At 42.9% G+C, this 10,511-nt stretch overlaps 1 protein-coding gene across 1 annotated transcript; it reads left to right on the forward strand.

Moving 5' to 3' along the window:
• The first annotated feature begins 210 nt into the window (after positions 1 to 210).
• On the forward strand, positions 211 to 2,170 carry LOC139218229 (melanocortin-2 receptor accessory protein 2A-like). The gene is made up of 3 exons (XM_070849790.1): positions 211 to 328; positions 877 to 976; positions 1,681 to 2,170. The coding sequence occupies exons 1-3, from the start codon at positions 211 to 213 to the stop codon at positions 2,168 to 2,170; spliced, it is 708 nt and encodes a 235-aa protein (XP_070705891.1).
• Positions 2,171 to 10,511: the final 8,341 nt, after the last annotated feature.

Consider the following 10,511-nt stretch of genomic DNA (forward strand, 5'->3'; position numbering starts at 1 on the left):
ACGGACAAAACATCTGAGGAGTTTTTCTTCGGAATTGTCAAATTGACACGGCTGCAGACTTATTTCATCAACACAGAGAGGCTTCACGTCCCAGAAGACTGTGGTTTGTAAACTTTATGGCTATATAATGACATTACGCGTTTACGCGGCGTCTTGGCGCGACTGATTTCATTTGTTTTCTGTTGTAAAGGTACGAAAAATCTGTTTGAAATGTCCGACTTCCACAACCGGAGCCAAAGCAGCTCACGTCGCAGTGACTACGTGTGGCAATATGAATATTATGACGACGAGGAGCCCGTGTCTTTTGAAGGACTCAAAGCGCACAGATGTAAGCAGAATACAACTGTATACATTCCTGAGACTATCTGTGTGTGTGTGTGTGTGTGTGTGTGCGTGTGTGTGTGTGTGCGTGCTTACCAGTGCATTAGGTGTCTGTGTGTCAGCGAACAGCTTTACTCGCCTTTACAACTGTTAATAAACAATGATTCACTGCCCTCTGCACATTAATCTCCTTGCCTTATCTGTATTGCTTCAGTTGAAATGTGGCACGAAATATCTGGCTGCAATAATCCATGCAGCACCTGCACTGGCGTTTTATACCCTCACAGCCATGAACAAGCCAATTTATGAGACAAAAAAAAATAATGACCACCAGCAAACATGCAGACAAACAGGCTGCTGTAATCAGATTTAAGAAACGTCTTAAATGTCTTAAAGCGAGAAGGTCTTCTCATTTGAACTGAGGGTTTTGCCTTCGGGGAGGAGGCCTTTGGTAGAAATTAAAATGACAGAAGTACAGGGGAAGGAGCAGAGTGATGGGTTTAATTATGAAAAGCAATAAACCCTAATAAGATTCTACCCTCTCCCACATTTCAGACTCCATCGTCATCGGCTTCTGGGTCGGACTTGCTGTGTTTGTCATTTTCATGTTCTTCGTTCTTACCTTGCTCACAAAGACTGGAGCGCCACATCAAGAGTGAGTATAATACCAGGCTGCCGCCCATGTTTCCTTTTTACTTTCCCATTCTGGCTCCGTGGGGACCATTTCAGCACAGAGGAGAGCTCAGGCAATTCCGCTCTCGCATTTCTCACCTGAGAGCTGGTGCTGCTTTCATGTCTGAGGGTTAACTCATCTCGTGTGAGAAGGCATGGAGAGACTGGACTGTAATGACTTTTGTAGATGTTCTTTGCTGTTCTGACATCAGACAGAGATGTAACATATTTTAATTTGGGTAACTAGCGGTTGTTGATGCATGGATTTATTGTGCTTTGGTGAAAAGCTGACATTTGACTTGAGGGTGAGCTTCGCATGGCCAAAGGCATATTGCCATGCCAAGTGAATAACAGCAGTGGGAATTGGATAGAAATCACTTATATCATGTCAGACGGAGTACAGCACTGAGGTTAAGCTAAGATGAAATAGAGAAACTATCGGCTGGCTATTTCTCCCTATTTGTTTAACGGAGAGGCGCTGAGATCATTGTTGATATCGATTTCCAGACACAGACAGAAAGATAGTGAAGAAGAGGAAAATAAGACGAGAAATGTTCAGCTATTTTAAGTGTAAAGCTTCATTCACTGAGATCAGAGATGACAACAAAAGCGTCTTGCATTTTCAAAGCCTTATTTCAAAACCCTATGCTACAGTCTCACTCTGGATTTTTCATTTTTTTTCAAAAGAAACCCAGACTCTGCTGAAAAGCGCCATCGACCAGGGAACTGTCTGATAGACATCGGCGGACCCCAGGACGAGAATGACAAAGCCTTCTCTCGTCCGTTGCTGGCGGAGTCACGCTCATATTTCCATTTCTACATCAACGAGGAGGATCAGGGTCAGGGGAAGCAAAAACCAGAAGACGATAGAGCTGGAAAGCACACCGGGGCCCAAACCCAGCAGGGGACCTGCAACCGTCCCAGAGGTATCAGCTCCTCGGGGATGGACGAGATGGAGGAGGACGCCGGGGAAGCTGGCGGACACCGGCCTCTGAAGGGACTAATAGAGGACAGTAAGACAGACAGAGAATGTGCCTTCTTTTCCCAGTTTAACATCCCTAACTTTGTGAACTTGGAGCACAGTTCAACACTTGGAGAGGACGACCTGCTTTATGAGCCGTCCGTCATACTGGAGCGCCAGTCTCACTCTCGGGATGCTCACTGTGACATCCACTAACGCTGCTTCTACTGTAGTATTGTATTATTATTTGCTTTCCTTTCACAGGGCTATTTGTGTGACCTGACATGGGAAACACGCATCTACCTTTTTTTCCAGTGCTTTGAGTTTTTATTTAGTATTTTTTTTAGCTTTTTCAACAAGCATATATTCAGATCAACAAGCAAGAGAGCATAAAACCTGGGCTACAATTCCATATCACATGCATCTCACAGTTATAAGAGGGCATTTCTTCTTGAGGTTACAATCGCCTCATAAATGCTACAGGTTTTTTCGAGTACTAGGCTCCTCTGAAAGGGCAGTACTGTACCTGGACTAGATGTTCCACACGGGAAAATGAGAGGGCAGTTGAGTCACCATGGAGAGATGCTTTGTACAATTCAGTCTGCTATTATTGCTGTCTTGTTTTCTTGTGCAGCTCTGGACAGAGGATATAATTATGTGTCCCTATGGGGCACACATGCCAGTTGGTCTGCCAACAAGATTCAATTATTTTTGCTCTAAAATGAAATGTAAAGTTGTATCATAACCGTGTAATTAGTAGCACAAAATCAAACATGTTCTTTTATGTTCTAGGTAACTTTTAACCTTGAAAGTCGATGTGATATAATACTGAAATACAGATAGACAGAAACCCCTTGAATGATTTTGATTGTTCAAATAAATGGTTTTGGGATTCCACTCAACAATGGCGTGGTGTAGCATTTCTTAAGGTTAGACTATGGTTATGAAATAAGATCACTCAGATTCACAGTTTCGTCGATTTTGTTGCTTTAATCAACATTTATAATGTTGTTATTTGTAATTTGTGTGTAATTTGCTAGCCGTCACAGGCAGTAGTAAACTCACAAAGAATTATCACCCGACTTTGCAGCTCCTTTCAGCTTTACGAGGCGTTTTAGCGTCTTTTAGTTTTTTATTTTGGTTTTATGTCCCATAAATTGACTGGTTTGGTTCACCCTCACCGCTCTCATCAATGCCATTTTGCGTTGCAACAGGTAGCTGTCTCACGTAAAATAAAACGAATAAATTCTCTGCACACGACCTACCCAGCACCACATGGAACAATGAAAAACTAGCGACCAGCTGGTAAACAGCAAACAGAAGCATTTGGCAACTTAAGAACCCCATATTTCCCTCAGGAGTTGGTGGAGCTGAAAGCAGAGGGAACTGAACAGTTGCCAAGTAGTTCAGTAAGTTAAGTTTATTGAGCATAGCAGCTTTCACAGAGCAAGGTCACAAAACGTTTTACAAGGGTAAAACTGTGAGAAATAAGGCCATAAAAACAGTTAAAATAAAAAGACACAAACAATAAATTATAAGCAACAACAAACCATAAAACACCAGAGAGCATGAGACAAGACAAGGACAAGTCTGAATAAATGCGTTGTCCGCTGGTTTTTAAAGGCATCGACAGACAGCAGAATGCATGTCTGTAGGAGGAGTGCTCCACAGTGTCAGAGCTGCCACTTCAAATGCACGATCACCTTTTGTTTTCAGCTGAGCGCGAAGCACACCCAGTAAGCCGTGGTCAGAAGAAATAAGAAGTGACCTGCTGGTGCTTTAAGGACAACGCTGGTCAGACATGAACATCGGGTGCCCGATCATGCAGGGCTCTGCATGTGAGATCATGAACCTTAAAATGAACCCTGAGCTCGATGGGGAGCCAGTGTAAATAAGATAAGATGGGTGTGATGTGAGTCGTCTTGCAGCAGCCTTGGAAGGTATGTCATCAGCCGCAGTGATGAGGGCCTCAGCCTGATCTTATTATAAGAAGTTCTTAGCCATCCTGTCCTTTATAGCTGTCAGACAATTGTGCAAAACACTCAGTTTGTCCATCTCATTAGGCATAAAAGGGACATACAGCTAAATGCCATCATGCGTGACATGAGATGACCTCAAATTTCCCAATAATTTGAGCGAGTGACCACAAACACAACTCCAGAAACAGTGCTAATGTTGCTCCATGCCTGCTGGATGTGCAAGCACAACCAACACATTCACGATTACAAAATCAAAGGCGTTAAAAGTGTTGTTGCACTGACCAGCCAGGCATGCACTACTTGTCTGTGTCTCAAAACAGATTCAATTATTTTGAGTCACGTTGGGTGATTATGCGAGGGGAACACTGCTTAGGATTATTGCACCTAATCAGCAAGTGCCCAACCTACATATATTTAGCTGATGGAGGGATGTGCCGGGAATGCCAGAGAGTCTATCAACATTAGCGCAACAGTGGCTCCACTAAATCAGTCTTTCAGATTTTCACAAACAGCCCATTAATTCTTTTCCTAGCGGGGCTTGGCAAAATAAATGTTCGTCCTCTATCCTCTGCTGACATATCTCACGCTCGTTAAAGGCAAGCACTTGTGACCCGGCTGAACAAATGCAATTAGTTAGTTCCCTTGAACAATTTGTAGAGAAACCTTGGTCAGGGAAATGTTATTGTATAATTATTTTAGTGAATTATCACATTTCTACATAAGTAGCAATTAATTATTTTCTGACTAATTGAATATCGTGGCTGCTACCATAGGGAAGGAGTAGTTGAGATCAGTCATAAAACTCACATGGTAGAAAACAAACCAGTGCAGAGCATCATACAGCACCAGCATTGCTGCATTTCTGAATATGTCACTGAGCAGAGAAAAGTGGATACGAGTGCCATCGGCCTTTTTACTGCCACTTTTTGAAGAAAACTGAGAAGGTAACGCTTAAGTGTTAAGTGTTGCTCAGTCTCACTCCTGCTAATAGTGAAGGGCATAAAAACCTGCTTCCAAGAGTTTAGAGCACAGTCGGGGCGCTGTTATCTCTGAATTAGGGGCAGCAGAGTTCAGCCAAGAGTTGTGTGGGCAGACGGCAGATGAATGTCTGGCGTTATGTAATGTAAACATTAACAACAGCATCGTCTAGTAGACTTTCTAACAAACACATAGCAAGCAGTATATCTAAGTGTGCAGGATTCCGCCTTCTGTTAGGTACGTAACCTTAAAAGACGCGTGTGAACTGACAGAAGACCTGTGGGCAGAGCTGCAGACAGGCTACACTTCAGCTGCTTTCACCACGTCTAATCCGTTGTTCCCTTGTCTTTGAATGGCAAAACCTCAAAGTTAAATAATGAGCACATCACTGGAGATGGTTGGTGTAGTGTGCAAATGTAGAATAACTTGACAATGAAGGAGGGAGCAGCAGTGAATCAGATTCTTGCTTCTCATCTAAATGAGGGGGCGTTTAGTCAAACTGTGTCCACTGTCCAAATCAAAAAACAAAGCTGGCAGACCATTTGTATAGAAACCAAATTATACAGAAACCCGTCCAACTCGCAAACTCCACTATGAGTGAATATCAGTAATCTATCTCTATCCTCTTGTGTCACATCATTTCTTCTATAATTGCATTCACAGCCAGTCAAACCCCTGATGTGTCTTTAGTGTAAAACATGCAGGAATGACTTGCTGTTGCCTGCAGGCTCCACATGCCTCAGCAGTTAAGCTCTGAACAATCCTCTCCACTCCTGCTTGTCACTGTGGGTGGCTGGCCTCCGAGGATGTAGTGAGCATCAACAACCAGTGGGTGGGGCGGTGGAGTTACATCAACGCCTTGCCAAGTCTGCCATTTGCTCTTTCTCTGAAATGCCCCAAGGCGGTCATACTAGGCGTCCTGGTTGACAGTTGGTGAGCTGCAATGATGCTCCAACAAATGAGCAGCAGTGGGGGAGCGACTGCCAGGGAGAAACAGAGGAAGGGGGGGGGGGGATCATTTGCATTTAGTTGGCACAGGAAAATTCTCTGGAATTTGGCAGGTGTTAACATGATCGGTTGCAAGGAAACAAGACACAAAACTTATTCTTATGGCTACCAAGCGCTTGCTGCCATGACATGAGCAAAGGAAATGCATCAATCCATTTCAAAGATAAGCACTGAGGAGTAAAGGCACTGGAGATGAACACCACCTTAACAGCCTCCATGGTTTAACCGACTGAAGCGTCACTGAACCCCGATCCTGCATTATTATCTGTTCAAACGTCAGTTAAATCGCTCAAGCAAATACAATAAATCTCATTAAAGTCAAGAGTCTGAGAATGAGAGGGTTATTTATTTTCTGGTGCTTCATCAGTGGTGGTGAAAGTGCGAGTTAGCAGATGTACAATATGCAGTCTGCTATTGCGGAGGTTCATCATCCCTCACTGCACCAACCTAAGAGTCTCTTCGCCTCCCTCTTTCTCCATTGCAGCCAGGTGTTTAGAGGCATGTATACTCATCAGACTAGTTCTTAAATATGTCTGGCTTTCTTGTTGTTGATTTTGTAATAATGGGTTCCCAGAATGCCAATTCCTTAAGGCTTCTACCTGAAGATAACCATCTTTAAATTGTTGCACTGAGGAGCTTTTTCAGTATGGAACCAACCAAACTTAGAAACATATTGTTAAGCTTGTCATGTAAGTATTTTTCCTCAGTAAACACACAGAACCCATAAGAAATCTATGTCTAATTAAAGGTAGGAGGCTTTCACTGTCTTTTGCCATACTCATTATACTATAGTGTGGCCACACTAAACAGAACGTATTCCAAACTCAGCAGTAAGCGGCCTTGCATCATATTTAAGATCCTATTTGAGGAGTTTCTAGAAGAAAAATTGCCACGTTTCTGAGACACAAAGCCTTTACGCCTAAAATGTATTCTTATTCTAACTTTAGAGGATTGTCACTGGTGTCCCAGTGGCCTACCAGATCAAATCTCTTACCAAGCGAGGAAAATCTGGGTGGATACAGAGAATGAGTAACTCTCCCTCAGCAGCGAGAAAGCAGCTGTTTACACACGCCTCCAGAGGAGCGGCTCAGTGTAACAAAAGAAGGCCGCTTGTAGTGAGCAGCTGTCAGGTGAGCATGTCTGCAACTGTACAAATGTGACACATGGCAGCGCTGAAAAGGACTATTGGCAAAAAAAAAGTATGTAACTTATAACACTGCATAATAAAAGTCAGTAATGTGGAGTGTGTGAGTCATCCCCCACACATTTGCGTTGTGTGTGTATCCGAAGCTCAGGAGCTAATCCTTGTAATCCAGGTCAATTAGCAGAATCAGCAGGGGTAAAGTGGCATTTAATGGTGCTTTTTTACTCTCAGTGGGGTTTTTTTTCTTCTAACAAGTCTGTATTTTTTTTCATGAACTGCTTCGCTCCAAACGAGTAAAACCAGATGTCCACTCCACAGTGTGATAATTGTGATGATCAGCATAATTTTCATTCGTTGCCTCCAAAGACAGGCACAATTGAGGACACCAACTGTTATACTGGAAATGTATAAATGTCTTTTATTTTTATTTTTTACGTTGTCTTAAAGCAGAAATTGCAATTCAGAACAAATAACACTTGACATACAGGCCTGGGAATTGCCGAGGCTTAGGTGTTTTTCCATGCATTTTGCTATGAGAGCATAAAGGCAATGTGTGAATTTTTCATAGGGTGGAGAATGAGACAGGTTTCAGCTTCAGTGGTGCATTAATAAGTCATAGGAGAGACTCGGAGAAAGACACCAACAGACAGACAGAGAGAGAGAGAGCGAACAAATTCAGATGTGTTTGTGAATGTCATGCATGTCAGTGGTGTGATCAGCACTCACTTTGTGCATGTGAACAACAGGTTTTTGAGGTGTAAGATCAGCCTTTGGCATTGGTTAGCAAAGTGGGCTCTTGGGTGACATAAAGGTAATGTAGTGGATCCTGAGAAGTCCCCCTGCAAATCAAGGATGAATTACCATTTTAATATCATTAGAGAAAGAATAAGACCTATCATTTTATCAGCAGTATTATTAGATAGTAATTTACCAATAACAGCAAGCTGCTAAACTAGAGCAGTTAAATAAAGCTCTCGATTAATGATGCAGCAATTTATAGATATCTTAATATATCTCACAAAAAATAGAACTTCTTTCTGAACCTGTTGTCTCTTCCTTCATGATTAAGTTGCACAACACACCTCCATGGCTGCCTGCCTTGTCATGGTGCCCAGAGCCTTGGGGTGTGTTACCTGGCCGGGGCAGATTCCACCTGCATCTCAGCCCTGTTTGCCACTGGGAAAACAGCAACATTCACAGTGACATCTTTCTGTGAATGACATGTAGCCGGCAGCATTAGCCAGGATACTTGCTTTTTTTTTTTTTTTTTTAGCCCACATTGAATATTAATAAGGCAGTGCGGTGCAGAGTCCCCTGTTCTGTCTGAGGAGGGACAGGTTACCTCACAGACTCGCGGACTGAAAGGCTTCATTCTTATGAGGGCCTTTGCAGCGGACTGCATTTGACTGGTTTATTCCCGAGACAGCCGAGGAGGCAGGAGGAACACTGTAATCATGGTAAGATCTCTCTCTCTCTCTCTCTCTCTCTCCGTCTCACTGCCTGCATGCAGAGAAAAGAAGTGGGACTTCTCGGTCGATTTTGATGAGTGGACTGTGTGAATGCCACAGCAGGGCTTCAGGGCCACTGTTTGTTTTGGTGTTATGGAGCTGCTGTTTGTGCAGAAACCTGTTTGACCTTCATCAGGACTCCAAATTAGATTAGTGAGCAAAGTTATGTCGCTGCAACTGCTTTATTATCTATGTCAAAAACCACAAGTAACGCCCCTAAATTGCAAGAACGAATAGGCGCTATGAAAGCATTACAAGCCTGTAATAACATTGACAAGAATAATACTTAACCGAGAATAGGTGTATCAACCAAATAACAGGGCCACTCCCACACCTACAGGCAGATTGTGGTCCAGATTGGCAAACTTTCATCATGTCATGATCTTGATTTCAAGTTCCTTTATTTGACTTAAAAGAAAAGTCTGATCAATGGCTGTTTAACGAGACAAAAGTAGATAAAGGGTTAAATTGTTCGGCGAAGCAGCATGGAAACACTGACTTGAGCTGCCCGCCAAATTAAACACGGGCACGTAGATTTGGAAGGCCAAAAAACCGAATTCAACAGGCTCTGAAAGCCGCACAGTGGGTGCGTCATTTCCCCTGGAAAAGTTTGTTTGGACACGGCCCCTTGCTGCCTTCACTGGCGAAAATAAAAGTAGGAACGCTGAGTTCCGCAGGCGTCATCACGCTGGAGGGGGGGGTGGTTTAGCAGATTCAGGACTCTTTACTAACCCCAAACTCTTGCATGTCCAAACCTGTTTATGTAGCTACTTTGGACGACTTCTGAAACTTTTGGGAGGAATTTTTCATTCATGCTGCCTTTTGCCCAGAGTTCTAGACTGAGTCGGCCCACTTGTTATTCGCTGAAGGCTGCAATAATAAAACACAAGATCAAATCTATACTTGTTTGGCTTTGAGGTCTGGCAAGTGCCTCACATATTTTTCAGCCAACTGGTGCTTTGATGTGCCGAGCTGAGCTGTGGCATTGTGAGTGCATAATCCCATTTCCACCATATCATCACATTAAACTCATTAACATGTAAGGAGTGTATGTATTAAAGAGGACAGGTTATGTTAAACCCACTCCTGTCCTGTAGTCTCCTGCTCTCCGGAGGAGTGAAATGCTGTCTGTTTTTTTTTTTTTTTTCTAAAGGAGAACAAAAAATACGGAACACAACACAAAAAATTACACACATAATAATATGCATACAGAGACACATATCAATAGATACGTAGTGACAGTAACAAATGTAATGTAACACTCTCTTCTTTGCTCTCTATGTAAAGTGGTTTCTTGAAAGACATCACATAAATCCAAGTTATTATTATTGTTAATGCTCTGATACTCAAACACACACCACATGTTATTTGTCTTTTAAATCAGATTTGTGTTGCCAGCTCCTATAAACTTAAAGTTAGGTGATATGTTTCCATTGTGAAATACAAACCATGGTATATAGAATGGACAAGTCAGCTCAATAAGTAAGAAAGATCAATTACATTTGTAACAACATAGGCTAAAAGTATTGCTGTGATTGTGAATGGGACTGGCTGGGGGTTGTTCAGCCTTCAGGGTATTGACATAGGTGCATTAATAAAGTTTTATAATGTTTGCTTTTAACTCGGAGGGTTTCATATTCCCAATCACTGCAGACCGCAGACACTAAACCTAGAATTAAATAGCCATCAGTTATCCTAACACACATCAGCAAGATAAAACTGCAGTGACTCACCGGCTCTCCGTAACACTGGTGCTAGAAGTTTACGGGGAGTACTTGAAGGCATCCTTTTACCACCGGGCTGCGTGCGCTCCGCTGGAGGGGCAGAACTTCATCAGCCTTCATATGTTCGTCACCAGCCTGCTGCTGAGGATGGTCTGCTGGAGGCAAACAGGACTAAACACAACAAGTCCATCAGTTAGACATGCGTCTTAGTGCGGA

This window comes from Pempheris klunzingeri, chromosome 18 (genome assembly GCF_042242105.1).
Source record: "Pempheris klunzingeri isolate RE-2024b chromosome 18, fPemKlu1.hap1, whole genome shotgun sequence".
Lineage (NCBI taxonomy): Eukaryota > Metazoa > Chordata > Actinopteri > Acropomatiformes > Pempheridae > Pempheris > Pempheris klunzingeri.

Excerpts from the sequence above, each read along its gene's own strand:
- LOC139218229 (XM_070849790.1), top strand. The coding sequence starts at position 211 with ATGTCCGACTTCCACAACCGGAGCCAAAGCAGCTCACGTCGCAGTGAC. Across the intron at positions 329-876 it reads AGGACTCAAAGCGCACAGAT|ACTCCATCGTCATCGGCTTC; the intron begins GTAAGCAGAATA and ends CCCACATTTCAG. Across the intron at positions 977-1,680 it reads ACTGGAGCGCCACATCAAGA|AAACCCAGACTCTGCTGAAA; the intron begins GTGAGTATAATA and ends TTTTTTCAAAAG.